At 39.9% G+C, this 14,820-nt stretch overlaps 1 protein-coding gene across 2 annotated transcripts; it reads right to left on the bottom strand.

The window, feature by feature from the left end:
• Positions 1 to 1,686: 1,686 nt before the first annotated feature.
• ppp4r2b (protein phosphatase 4, regulatory subunit 2b) lies at positions 1,687 to 13,942 on the bottom strand. Of its 2 annotated transcripts, none has more exons than XM_034121685.1 (9): positions 13,815 to 13,942; positions 13,063 to 13,144; positions 11,484 to 11,654; positions 10,290 to 10,383; positions 10,162 to 10,199; positions 9,971 to 10,045; positions 9,755 to 9,874; positions 7,610 to 7,914; positions 1,687 to 3,182 (listed from the first exon to the last, which is right to left on the bottom strand). In XM_034121685.1, the coding sequence occupies exons 1-9, from the start codon at positions 13,846 to 13,848 to the stop codon at positions 2,830 to 2,832; spliced, it is 1,272 nt and encodes a 423-aa protein (XP_033977576.1). In that variant the 5' UTR covers positions 13,849 to 13,942; the 3' UTR covers positions 1,687 to 2,829. The 2 variants fall into 2 exon arrangements, with proteins under 2 accessions (XP_033977576.1, XP_033977577.1); XM_034121686.1 differs by lacking the exon at positions 13,815 to 13,942 and adding an exon at positions 12,330 to 12,432 and having other exon boundaries at positions 13,063 to 13,146.
• Positions 13,943 to 14,820: the final 878 nt, after the last annotated feature.

The raw sequence follows: 14,820 nt of genomic DNA, 5'->3' as shown, positions 1-14,820 counted from the left end.
AGTCCTGGTGTTGTGAATGTTGGAAAATAAGAATAGTAGAGCCATCGTTAGTGTGATTAGTAACACCTGTGCCTGTCCCACTATGACAACACAAAATGTGTGCTGTGACCATCTCTGCTTCTCAGAGACTTAAAGTGGACCTATCATGCTATATTTGAATAATATAGTGTAGGACCATACCTATATAAGGCATATTTATACTTTTTTTTTTTCAAAATACCAAACAGATCATGCATTTTAGCCATGCCTCATTTTGCTCAATTTGACCATTTCTAGCTCTGGGCAGATTCAGTGAGAACAGCACCACCTACAGGCCTGGCATATGTACTACAGCGTCTCCAGCGCTTTCGAACGGCAATGGCCGTGGCTGTCTCCTCCTGATTGGTGGAGTTGGCCCAATAGCCGTAGCGCCACCGTCCTGACGTCAGGACAGTGTTCAAATCTGGATCAGTTTTGATCAGATCCGTTGCAGCCCCTTTTTTAGAGATTTGGGTATGGAGGAAAATAGAGAGGGTTGTGTTTTCTGACACTTGGTGAGTTCCCTGGAACACCGGGGACACATATTCATGTATAAAAGACGTACAAAAGTGCATTTTGCATGATAGGTCCCCTTTAAGACAACTAATCAGACCGTTTTGCACTTGAATTGCACTTAACAAGTACAGTAGCATTTTTGAAGTGTCTCATTTCCATAATACATGACACACTAACTTATAGTGTAGTTTTAATGCTGGAAACTATTGCTGTGTCACAATGTGTGAGCTTCTGTACTTACGGAGTACCAAAACTTCTCATATGGGTTTATTTAACTATTAAATAAACATACCACTATACAGCTGTTTTCATTTCATTTCAAACCTTTATTTAACCAGATTGGTCCCATTGAGATCATAGATCTCTTTTTCAAGTTTCCTTGTTTTGAAGCCATTGTCAATTTTATATTTGGCTAATTGAACAGTATTGCCATTATTAACGCTAACGTTGCTAGTTAGCTAGTTAACAGGGGCTGTAGTCACGTCCTGTGAGGGAAGAGCAGCCCTGTGCGATTATATGAATGTATAAAAGTATGTGTTTTTCTTATATTTATATTGAGTAAACATATCTCAGTCTTTATGAAGTAACCTCTCTGTGAGCTTCGCTTCAGCAGGTAAACCATTGTGCAATTTGTAACCATTGCTACATTTCCAAGAAAGTTAAAGAACATGGGAAAGATACCAGCTACAGATAGCAAACTAGTACGATTATATAATTATGGTTTGATTTCTGGGAATTTAGGAGCAAGGACAAAGAGTCAATACAAACAAATGTTATCAAATAACTGTCACTATATAAGAAAATTGCCCATTCATGTGAGGTTTTTATTGGAATAAAGCATAGCAGCCCTTAAGCTCCTATTTCCAGTCTTAAACTATGTTTTAATTATTCAGCTTCAGGGGACACCTCATCAAAATTCACACTGCACTAAAGAAGTGAATTTAGACGAGATATGCTTCGAAAAAAGCAGAATGCATACGACGAAACACTTGCTGATAATTATGGACTCTTATGTTCAATATATTTGCCAAATAGTGGTAGAGAAAAATCAAAAAGATAACCCTAAACAACATTTACCATCCCGCACCTTAACGAACACATTACACAGAACTAAAAGATGCCGTGTGTGAAAGTAAGCGAGACCACCACGCATAAAAATGTTAACATTTATTGCTGTTTTCTGAATACCGCACTGAAAGCAAAAGCATTCAGAGTATACACAGAAATTATACAATTATATATGGTTTCACAAAGGCAGTGAACACATACCGTATTACAATCTACAAAAATCTACTTTACAGAAATTTAAAATTCTAAATATCAAAAAGTACAGCTGCAGAAAACAGGTGTAGAACTGGAACCAGAAACTGCTCTGGATATCGGCCGGTCAAACAACATGGTGACATCACGATACAAAGAAAGCGTCGTTGTACTTACAGCTGGTTTTCGTAAACTACAACTGGCAGACGAAACAAAAACGTACTCCGAAAATGAACTAATTGAAATGATTTTTATAAATTATGGTGGGTTTTTATGCATCCAAAATATATAATTTTACAGAAGATGCCTTGTAGCATGGCCATTGTATTGTTAGTTGGATTGGTAGTGTATCATTGCAAAAAATAATAATATATGGACACAATGAAAAAAAAAAAAAAAAATCCATCTTATAAGGATGTAGAAATCATTTTTAAAACAATGCATGTTGTCAACATCCTTGGTGGAACATGGTGGAGTAACAATATACAGTGACGGTGGGGGTTTACCTTCAAATCACATTTTTACATGAGCTTCAGTCAGGAACAGAAATGGTGGCGGTAGCTTGTAACGTTTTTATAAATAACCAGGGGCTGGTATGGCTGTTCGGACCCTGGTAGTGGTACACTGGGCTTAAAGGGTACAAAACGTCGACTACAAATCCCGTCAATGTCCAAATAACTGTGTGTGGTATTAGAAAAAAAACCAGACCACTTCTGAACACAAAGAAACAGGAATCTCAAGGCTGCGGAAACCAACCCCTTTTTAACGACAACTTAAAAACAGATCAATAAAATATTCCAGTTAAGAAATAAAACTTCAAATGAAAAAAATTGTATTTGTATGCCAACATCAATGCCAGGTATTTTCGGAGGATTGTCCAAAAAAAGAAAGCGGGACGAGGCGTTTTGTCTTGTGTACGAGGTGCAGTTCTCCTCGCTCCCAGTGACAGTCAAGCTGGAATCAAGGACAAGCTGGTTTATGGTCACACATGGCTGCAGGTAGAGAAGGGGGATTTGGGGGGGGGGGGGGTTGAGTTTAGTCCTGCTCCATGGGCTCCTCTGTGGTCCCAGTGTTCAAGGTGGCACTTTCCATGGCGCCCTCTGTAGGGGGTTCGGAGGTACTGCTGGAGGGGGCTACGTCTTCTCTGGCTGCGTCCGCCCCCTCCTCTATGCTGCAGCTGCTGCTGCTCCCGCTGCTGCTGCTGCTCACCGGGTCGCTGCTGCTCTCCTCGCTGTCCCTGCTGCTCTCCGGACCCTCCAGGACCGGCGCCTGCTGCTCCGTCTGATCCATGTCGTTGCCCTCCTCCTGGGAGCCGCACGGCACCTCCCTCTCCGCCTGCTCCGCCTCGGAGCCCGAACACGCCTCGGCCTGCGTGCTGCTGCTGGGTTCTGTGGGGAGACACGTTCAAATGATATTCAGACAACATGGTCTTCAGACTAATCTTTCTAGACCAGTGGTTCCCAACCTGTGATCCTCCTTAGCAACGGTCATTACAGTCCTGGACAGCGGTCTGTACTACTGGATTAACAACGTGTCACATGTTCTGAATTGACCAATCAATATTTAGCCTCCATATTGTTTATGGTTGAATGTGGGCCGCGAAAAACATTTTTAGATTCTTAAGTGGGCCCTGAGTTGAAAAAGGTTGGGAACCGCTGTTCCAGACAGTTATATGATTGACAGATGGATGAGCGGTTTTCTTGTCAGCCAGTAAACTTCGAGAACCAAACACTCTTCAAAAAGAACACATCATCCCCTAAAAATAATAATTTGTGACTTATACCGTTGAGATGCGGAAGATTTTAAAAGGGATATTTTGACAATATTGTTGGCATTGGTGAATTTTGCCCTCATTTACTTAAAAGCCATCAGAGCTTTTTTTTTTAAATGTTTTTTTCTTTGTACACAGTGGAGGCTTGCGAGAGGAACAAAGACACGTTCAAACGCATATTTAGACAGCATGGTCTTCAGACTAAAATTACCCAAATCTTTGACAGTTGATTGAGGATGGATGAGTGGTTTTCTTGTCGGCCAGCAAACTTCAAGAACCAAACACTCTTCAAAAGAGACACATCATCCCCTCAAAGTTACTTTGTAAACCAGACTTGCCCTGTTGAGATGCGAGAGATTGTAAAGTGATATTTTGAGAGGAACAGACGTTATACGGGGTAGTGTAATTAATATACTAATATTTCTTTTTTTCGGGGGGGGGGTAAAGTATTCGATAAAAGTTTCATTTACACAGAGCTTTTTACATTTACTCACGAAAGCTTACAAAATGGACTCAATGTTTCCTTTCACTACTGCAAGAAGCTTTATACATTTACATTATAGGTATTTTAAGTCGATTATATGACAGAGATATGACTGATAACAATAAGCCACTTAACATATAACATCTTAGTTTGAAGATGGCCAACGTTAGTTTTTTAATGAAAATTAAGTCCACCTGAATATATTTTTTCCACAAACTGGTTAACTTTTTATACAATCTCATGTTTAACCTGTTCCACTCTGAGCCTGTTTTTCAGGTCTCAGGCTCGAAAATGACATTCCCAGAACAAATGACCATATCTTCCCTTTTAAAAGGGTTAAATTAATAATCTTTTTTCTCAAAGTAATGATAAACCTGTGAGTTGGATGTAGAAGTGTCAGAATCAATATAAATGTTTTTTATTTTAAAGAAAATTCAGATTTTACATAGTAAAAAACTGTAAATTATAGTGTCCGTCCAAAAATTATTTTTTACAGATAGTGAAAACTACCCTTGGATGATGGGTTAGTAGACTAAAAGCTTTAGGAATCCAAAGTACAACATATAATAAGTACCCTGTATCAAGATTGATGCAAAACAAGTGAAATTTGACCTTTTTAGAGAGATTTAGCCAAAAACTGGGCCATCTGGGGTCATTTGGGTGGATTTGACCTATCTCTGGCCCCCCTTGCTCGATCTGGTTGGTTGACATACCCTTGTGACCGTTAGAGCCAATAGAATCGAAGGAGGAGACTCACATACACATACATTGTAAAGAAAAAATGTGGCCGCTTCGCGTGTGGAAAGCGAAACTAAACTGGAGGAATGTCTCCTTCTGGAGTTTGGAAACTAAAACGCAGTTGTATTGCTTATGGATTATCAGAAATAATTTCAAAGAAGGCACAGACACATAGGATGAACCTATGGATTAACTGCAGCATCGTTTTTTTATTGTTTTAATGCCATTGAAGACCACTTTTGACCAAGATAAGCCATATTTACATGTTTAGCTTCTTAGCTCCACATGTGGTGATGTACGCTTTCGTTGATAGCGTCGCGAATGTTTATCACTGAGTGTTGAGGTGGGCACCGGTAGATTCAGTGTCTCCAGGACACCAAAAAAGAGTGTTTGGTTGTGCATCTAGGATAAGTAATAAGGGAGTTATGAGTGAGTTTAAGTGCCTTTGTAGGTCCCGTTTTTTCAATCGAGGCTAATTCAGAGGCTGAGTGCTAGCATTGTGGGTTTTTTTTGAAAAAAAAAATTAAAAAGATCAGTTAGCTGAGTTTCTTCCCGTTACATGGATATAACACATTCATAGTTTTATTCAATATTAAGATTCCTTAGACGTTGTTTCCTGCAAATGACGCGTTTATCCGCCCGGTACCGGGGGGAAGGTGTGAAACAGGTTAATAGGATTGCAAGTCATGCCTTATCGAGCCATCTCCTCCTGCATAGACTATGAGAAAGACTTTGTGCATATTGAACCTCTTTGCTGTTCTTTTGAACATTGTCCTTCAATAGAAGAATAACCAGTCGCAGCTCAAATTGTGCTCGTTTTGATAGAGAAATGAACTGAGCTTTAGGAAATGTAAGCTTAAAGCTGTGGTTGGGAAGAGCCTGTCCTGAACGGGAGCTTAGAGAGACACAGTTTAAAGGTCACCTATCATGCTATTTTTAGGCAATAGCATAGGTCTCAGATATATAAAAATATATTAAAAAAACATGTCTATGAAGTGTTTTGCTCAAAATACCAAACGGATCACCCATTCTAGCCATGCCTCATATCCCTCTATTTCACTTCCTGTTTCAAAAGTGCTGATTTGGGGTATAAAGCTTTAAAAATAAAAATGATAAAAAATAAAAAAGGAGGGGGCTGAGCTCATGCGGGACCCGGCAGCTACCGTCTAAACTAAATACTGCCGTGATGAAACGCCATATCATGGATTATCAAGGATTATTTCTGAAACAGTATGGAGCTCAAAGGCTTTCTCTCTTGCCGGTTATACCACAAGGTGAGTTCCTTTTTATTTCCTGCTTCTTCACACACATGCTCTTCAGTACAGGTTAGCTCTGAGTGTTAGCGATGCTAATGGAAACACCGACCATATTACGTCCAAAACAGGCGGGCATTGTTTCCGATAGGGCCGTGGGTCCACATTTCCGATATTACGTCATATCGGACGCAAATCTGGATCAGCTCCATTGTAGCCCCGTTTTTAGAGATTTGGGTACGGAGGAAAAGAGAGTTTTATTTTCTGACGCTGCGTGAGTTCCCTGACACACCGGGGACACATAGTTATGTATAAAAGACATCAAAAAGTGCATTTTGCATGATAGGTCCCCTTTAAGTATGAGAGCTGCAGAGACTTTCTTTGTCCATCTGTAATAAACCATAATTTGTATTTACTTGACTTTTTATCTTTAAATATCTTATTTTTAAATTCTTACTTGCCATTTGGATATCGCACTGGTCCATATGGTGATTTGAATAACATTCATATTAATTGTGCAGCCCTAATTGGGTGGAGAAAATAGTGTTGTTGAACACAGCTGCATCTAATAACTGGAAAATTAGTGTCATACGCAGACAAAAGAAAAAACAGCAATTGCATTATCAGTCCAGTCTTCCATACCCGTGTGATTGAATTAAGTAGGGATGCTCCGACCGATCGCCCGCCGATCGTTATCGGCCGATATTCACTCTCGGACGATCGATCGGTGCTCTCTATAAAGGCCAATCAGGAGAGCCAATCACATACATGACCATTTTCTCTGTGCGCGGCAAAACAAGCTCGCCAAAATGGCTTCACCAGTCTGGCAGTATTTTAAGGTGTCCGAAAAGTAAAATAGCGGTATGCAAAGTGTGTGAAGCAGAAATCCTGCAGCTCCACCCGCTGTGACGGACCGGTGAGCGGAGCAAAACACACACTAAGAGTTAGACCTAACACACTTAGCTATTTTATCTACCTCTGGAACAAGCTAAACTAGTTATAAATATATTTAATCTTCACTGTCGGGTCACTCATTACTGGATCAGTGAGCTGCATGAGATACTGACAGGCTGTCAGGAGAGAGAGAGAGAGGAGGAGAGAGAGAGAGCGCTTCCGCTCGTTTCTCCCGTGTTATTATCCAAAGTGAATGTAAACTTGAATAATGTACTTCATTTGAATGTAATAATTATGTTGGTTGTTGTTTGTGGAAGCGCCAGTGAATGAGCCCCATTAACTGAGTTTTAAACATCACTTTAAATGGAAGATCCCCATAGGCCCCGCCCACTCGATCGGCCCCAAAATTGGCGATCGGAGCATCCCTAGAATTAAGCTTTTTTTAACGTGTAAATCAAAAACTGCAAATACGCTAATTTTCCCCTTGGTAGCTAAGAAAACAAACACAAACCAACTATTAATAATAATAATAATAATAATAATAGTAGATGACATTTGTATAGCGCCTTTCAAGGGACCCAAGGCCGCTTTACATGGTGAACAGGTAAACAAACAAACAAACAAAAGGGGCAAATAATAAAGTAAAAAACACTTGTCAAAAGAAAACCAGCCTACCTTGGTCCTCTGGAGGAGCAGCACTGCTGGAAGCCTCCTTGTCCTTCCTGTAGCCGGCCTTCTCCTCTTCGTCTTCCTCCTGCACCATGGCTTCTGCCTCTTTCGATTGGCAGGTGGCGTGTAAAGGCCTCAGTGTGTCCGCCTCGTGCTCATCCTCTTCGTCCTCATCATCTTCCTCTTCCTCGTCGTCCTTGCTGAACTTAAGTCTTTTCACTTCCTGTTGCTCGGCCTCCATGTCCTCCTCCGCTTCTTCGGGGTGTTTGTTCTTCACCGAGCTCGGCAGGGACCCCGACGCTGACACCTCACTGAAAGAGCGAGAAATGGGCGATACACATGTGATTCTTCCAGAAGCTACATGTGACCTGCTCCATCGAAATCAGTCGCATTGACCCGAAGACACATTTTGAGTTGTATACACTGTTGGAAAGAGGAGAGTCCTAGCTGTCTAATGATATCAGGATTGTTGTACTACTCAGGGTTCTTACACCTTTTCCAAAGTCAAATTCAAGCACTTTTCAAGCATTTTCAAGGTGCATTTTCAAGCATTTTACAGCTGTTGTAAATTACATATTTATATACACATACTTATACTCAAATGATTATTTCCCTACCTCACATTAAATCAGATGTTCTTTATGCTATAAACAACCAAGGACTTGGACAACCAAGGACTGTTGACCTCTGGGTGAGTGCTGCTTCCTACCTTCACTGGACTAACAATGGCTAATCCCAAACTGTACTGCTTTTTCCTTGCGTTATTCGCCGCCTCCCTACCCCCTCCTGCGCATAACAAATGCGAACCGCCACTACTATCATGTGTGATTATGAGGTCTCTACACAAGATGATTACGTTACATTCCACTGTCAATGTGCGCACAAAACAAACTAGGCATTGTGACTCACTGCTAGCTCTTGGCCGTGCTCTGATTGTATTACTACTGATGATATCGGGCAATGTGCATGTTCATCCTGGACCTTCTATTGTATGTAGCCCTAGTTCTGACCTGTGCCCTGATGTCAATCTTTGTCACAATGATCTGAGTTTCCCTGACTTCTGCTCTCGTAAAGCTTTAGGTTTTCTACATGTAAATGCTAGAAGCTTACTGCCAAAAATTGACCAGATAAAAGTACTCGTTCACAGCTCAAATCCGGAGGTACTTGTCATCAGGCCGGAGCGGAGCTGTTTTATGTAAAAGCGAAGCAATGAAGCGCGCTCCGACTTCTTTATTTTCTTTTAATCTAAAAAGCGAAGTAAAGCATTTACAATTTCAAGCACTTTATCCCAAATTCAAGCACCATTCCCAAAATTCAAGCACTTTTCAAACCTTGAAAACACCTCATAAAATGTCATGCATTTTCAAGGATTTCCAGCACCCGTACGAACCCCGTGTACTCCAAATATTAAGCAAAATATGTCACATTATATAATGACTGTCACCGAGTCATCACTTCTCTGGAATCCATCGATCTGATTGATTATTAGCGGAGCAAATTATCAAAGTAGTACGGAGGGAAGATATTTTGGTTTGGATTACTGGTCTGGGGGAAGCTCGCGAGTGTGTGTGTGTATTTCTGCGTTGTGTGTATTGTGTTTGTTTCCCGGGGAAAACACTCACGAGAAACACCGGCTGTTGTTATGCCTGCTGTGACGTCAAGTTACTCCGTTCTCCGCTTGTAATTATGCCGTTACAAGCTTCAACGTTATCATCTGAATTTGCCGAAACAAGTTTAATATTCTGAAAGCCAAGACTTTGTTTATTTGAAATCAGATGAAAACAAACTGTAACGGACCCTGCCGTGTTATCTATGATTACTATACGCCTTACATTCGTAATTTCAGCCGGAGGGAGGGGAAGCAGCGCTGCGGAACAGCAGAGTGCGAGTGAGAGCGGTCATCTTCACTTTACAAGCTTCAAAAATGTATTTATCGTGTGATTTTGGAAATAAAAGTTTCATATTCTGAAAGCCAAGACTTTGTTTATTTAAAATCAAACAAAACACCCGGACCCCGAAAAACTATTTTTTTACGCAAATCCACGTTTATTTTTTAAATTAGCCGTTGCGACTTCCGACGGATTTCGATAGAGCGGGTCACATATGTGGAACAGGGTGATTAGATTTGAGCTGGTGTAGGTTCTTAAATACCTGGAGTCTTTGTCGTCTTCGTTGTCTGTGCTGTCTGGCAGGCCGTTAGCTGATAGTGAGTTGGCCAGAGACAACTTTGGTCGGTTCAGCGGTCGGGGAGTTCCAGGACCGTTCACTTTCCTAGGGAAAACATGCAAAAAGGAATACAAAAATAAACAAAAGTAATATCTCAGATTTCTGTTTATTTAAGGATCAATTACTAAATCCGTCCCAAACCTCTCTGTAAAAGCAGATGTGTTCCCAGGAAGCATCACTCCATTCATTCTGCTGACAGCGCTGCATCCATTTTTCCTGTACAAGCAAATTGAGAAAAAACTAAACTCTTAATTCAGTGGAACACATAACAAAAAGTTTTGACTTATTTAGTTTATTCCTAAAAAAGTGTTACATTTGGAGAAGACACTTACTCTGAGGTTGGGTGGACACAGCTTACCACCATTACATTCTATAGGGGAAGAAGAAAGGCCAAAATTAGGTTTTTTAAAACACTGAAAGCTGGTAAACAACTTGAGGGGAAGAGCAGCTTGGGACTTACCTTCTCCACTCCCCGGAGAAACTTATCTGTTCCTGTGTAGTTCCTCTTGGGTTCTGTGAGCAGCTCGCACAAGCGCTGGATCGTAAATGGAATTCTACAATTTAAGAAAAAGCAACAGGTTCAATACAAATGATAAAGAAATTAGTCATTTAGGGTTTTTTTCAGGGTGTGCCTAACTTTCTGTTTCATCCTTTTATGTTCATACTATCACTGAGAAATGTCTCTGTAAAAACAAGACTTTGAGCCCCCCTGAAAAAGCGCTTACAAAATAAATCTATTATTATTATTTTTCTCTCAGTGATAGCTGTAGATGTAGTTGTAGACATCAACTACATATCAAAAAGGGAAACATATGATTGTAGACTACAATAATAACTGTCTGTGATTATATTGACAGTTTAAAAACTAAAAGGTGTGTTTAGGATTCTGTACAGGGTTTTGTCTAAACCGGGGGACAGTCTTACTTTCGACGTGCGCCCTCATACAAAAATGCAGATTTGTCCAGTAACGTTTTAATGTGATGCCAGAAAACAACATTTGTTTGCTAGGAACTGTATAATAACTATATAAATCGTATCAAATTGAGCTCCGACGACGCATTGTTGTTTACGTCCGCGGCGCCATCTTGTGTATGGGCGTCATGTTCTCGCGAGAATGTATCTTATACACAAAATCAGCGCTACAGGATTGCCCGCATACTATATTTTTCCAGAAAAATCCCTCCTGTAGAACCATTTAACATATCATGCCATTATGTCGGTTACTTTGATCAACAATTTTCCATAGCCTTCTTTAAATGTTTTGTTTTGACCAGCCAAACATTTTTTTTTTTTTTTTTTACTTATAACTTTTTTGAATTAAAAGAATAACTCAAGGTTATCAATTGATTATCATAATTGTTTTGCCGGGCAACCTTTTATAAATTGCCTATTTTTAAAATACAATTGTTTTGGCTCCAATAGAAATGTCATTTTAATTATAAATTTGATAAAGCAGGACAACAAACATTCAAAGCTTCATTCAAAAACCTCAATATAAACCTGAAAGACGAAAAATAAAACTTGATTTGAAGACAGCAATCCTAGAGGACAGCAAGAGATTGCATGTGTTGGTCATGGGGAACAAAACATCTCCCTACAGTCAACCAGACACTATTACTGTCATCAAAATCTACTACTAAAGATGTTCACATACCCATCGTATCCCTTGACAATTTTCAGGATTCTCTCCTTCATATCTTCGAATGGAATTGACTCGACATTTGGATTTGCAGGACCTCTTTGCTCAGGCGCCGAGGATCTGAAGTCATCCAGCACATTCTCCAATTTAAACAGGAAGTAGTTCTTGAATTGAGGCCATTGCACCCTGGAGTTAAAAGGTAAGCAAAAAAAAAGACTCAACACATTTGGTATGACACATTATAATAGATCGAAAAACTGGCCATGTTGGACAAAAACATATATAGTAGGAGAAACAAGGCATGGCCCACTGCATTTTGAGAAGTTGTCCCCGTGTTTCAGGTCATCCCTTGTTTACATTCACTTTCAAACTCTAGCACATGTTTGCAACAGAGAAAAAAAACAGTTATAAAACACTATCTTACAAGTGCAGTGAGTGCACTGCTGTTAAATGCTAAAATTGCTAGGTTGGCACACTGACAGCATGTTTGAATAGACAGCCAAACAGATATGTCATCACAGATTAGGGTGGTCAGTTAGCTACCATGCTAACAGCACTCATAACAACACCAACCGGTGCCGTCACAACTTTTTAGCGGTGTCCTAATGTTATAGAGAAAACAGGTATTAGAAGTTAATATGATGTTAAAGCCAAATCTGTGAAAGCTAAAGGGCTAATGTTAGCTAGCGGTCTTCATTTACCTTCCAGTTCACCTATTGTAACGTATAACATAGAAAGGAAAAAGGAACTAATTAAGGACAACATAAGCATTTTTAATCAATAGGTGTCATTTTCTTTAATTTAAAACCGTATTTCCCATCCCTCTTGACTCCCAGCCGAAGCCTGTCATTTTGTCACTACCGTAGCTTCAAATCCATGTCTTAAAGTCCCACAATGCCTTGTGTCGCTCACTGCTGTTCACATCAAGATCCTATTTTCTATGCTGGTATGGATGTCGCATTGGCTATGGGGACATTAATTAAGAAGAGGCATGAAAATACAGTTGACATAACAAATAAAATGCACAACAAACTAAGATTATTCTTTTTGCAAATGTTGTACTTCTACTCAACTACAATTCTGAGGTAACTCATGTATTTTTACACCACTAAATGTATATAATACCTTTAGTTACTTTGCAGATGTTTTATTAATGATGTGAAATATAAACAACACTTCAATAAGACTTAGTTACATCTGGAGTAAATCCACAAGGTACCCTGCAGTATACAAAGTGACTAAAATTAGCTCCACCTCTACCAGCTTTGATAATATATGAATGCATGGATAAGTAGAATCTAAACATATTACATAATCATTGAAATATGCATAAAGAGTACTTTTACTGTCGGTACTTTACGTTTATTTTGAAGCCCATACTTTTGTACTTTGACTCGAGTAACATTTTGATTGGACTTGTACTTTTAACAGAGTATTCCTACACTCTATTACTTCTACTCAAGAACAAGGTCCGAGTGCACCTCTGGTCTGCGTATGTCATGTGTTCATTTGTGTGTATGTGTGTGTGTGTGGTGTAGTAGCAGTAGTAACGTTAGTGTGGGGAGAATTTATCAGGCCTGCTATGTTCACTTACAATGTCTCTCCTGTCTTGGCAATATGACATAGAAACTGCTCCAGAAGAGGACATTCCTCCGTCTTTGCTTTCTTATCGAAATCTGAGGAGAGAAAACAAACTTACATTACGTGGGAACAACGAAAACAACCCAACATTTCTTTAAAAACTAGCCTGAACAGAGATAGACAGGCTCTGATTTAACCTAGCTACATGTTCGATAACTCGGCTAAAAGGCTAGGATGTTTTACATTTAACCAACACAATTAAGCTTATTAGGAGGCGACACCCTGGCTGAAGACGATCAAATTGTCCAATTAACGTTAGCTATTTACATAACGTAGCGGGCTAATGGGTGTTATACGTCTAGCTTGTTAGCTTGCTAGCTTGAAGTTTAGCACACTAGTTAGCATGTTTAGTTAGCTACAACCGGCAAACAGTAGTCCACCATTAGCCGGTGGCACTTGGTAGTTATTTCACTCAAAATATGTGTCAGCATGTTTAATCAAATAATGACAGTAAATACATATACACGAAGAACTAAGGATAACGTAACGCATCATAATTTAGTTATTTTTGTCCCCTTGGCTAATACATTGGTACAGACAGCTAACCATTTCCGTGTAACAGCTTGTTAGCATTAGCAACTAGCTAGCGGCATTAGCCTTTGAGCAACACTCCGTTTGTTTTCTATTATAAAACGTTTAGCGGAAGCAGACATATACAGCGTTGTCTCAGTAAGCACAAAACCTATCGAAATAAAGTGAAGTGACCTCGGAGCGCCTCTTGAAGCGAGTCGATCTCCATCACGGCGTTGCCCTCTGTCAGTGGATGTAAAAAGCAGACTGGCGGCTAGCTGCTGCTGCTAAGCTACGATCTCACAGGCAAAGAGGAGGGAGCATTTTAATATGGCGCCGTGAGGTCACTGCCTGTTCGGCAACAGGCAAGCAACTGTGCTGGGAAGAGCAACAGAGCCTCATGGAGGAAGTATCTATGTGGAATAATTGATTTAAATAAATGTAATTATAGCTGAGACATGAATACAAGTAGGCTTACATCAAAAAAGACATATATGACTATACATGTTATATCTCTGACACATCTGTTCACTACTGTGCTCCCTCTATTATCTGCCTACCTGATTACATTAATTAAACACCATTTTTTTTAAATATTAGAACCAATATACTTGACTATTACTAAGAGCTTGCTCTTAAGTCTATTGGCAAGGTGGAAGAAATACTCAGATATTTGACTTAAGTATATTATGTAGGCCTATAGGCTACTGCAGTGTAAAAATACTTGGTTACAAGTAAAAGTCCTGCATACAAAATGTTACCTAGCTAAGTAAAAGTACAAAAGTATTGGCATCAAAATATACTTAAAGGTGGGGTAGGTAATTTTGGAGAAACCAGCTCGAGTGTGCTAGAATTTGAAAATACACAGCCGGAAAAAATCTCCCACTTCCTTAATGCTGCGTTCACACCATAGGGTTCACACACAAACGCGCACATGACCAATGAGGGCACGAGATAAGTTTGTGCCCCGATGGAAGGCTGACAGGCAGGTAGGCCATCCAGTTATTTTAGCCGGGCCGGCTAAAATGATTGGTCGTGCTTTTTACAGTACTACGGCTTCCACAGATTACATTTTGTTATGGATTTTTTGTCAAAGCACTTAAGATATTCATTGCTATCGGGATGTTAAGAGCATTCCATGGAATATAACAAAAAGTGTATCTCGAGCCGGTTTCTCAAACTTACCTACCCCACCTTTAAC

Source organism: Trematomus bernacchii, unplaced genomic scaffold, assembly GCF_902827165.1.
Source record: "Trematomus bernacchii unplaced genomic scaffold, fTreBer1.1, whole genome shotgun sequence".
Lineage (NCBI taxonomy): Eukaryota > Metazoa > Chordata > Actinopteri > Perciformes > Nototheniidae > Trematomus > Trematomus bernacchii.
This window is presented reverse-complemented; position numbering and strand designations above follow the sequence as displayed.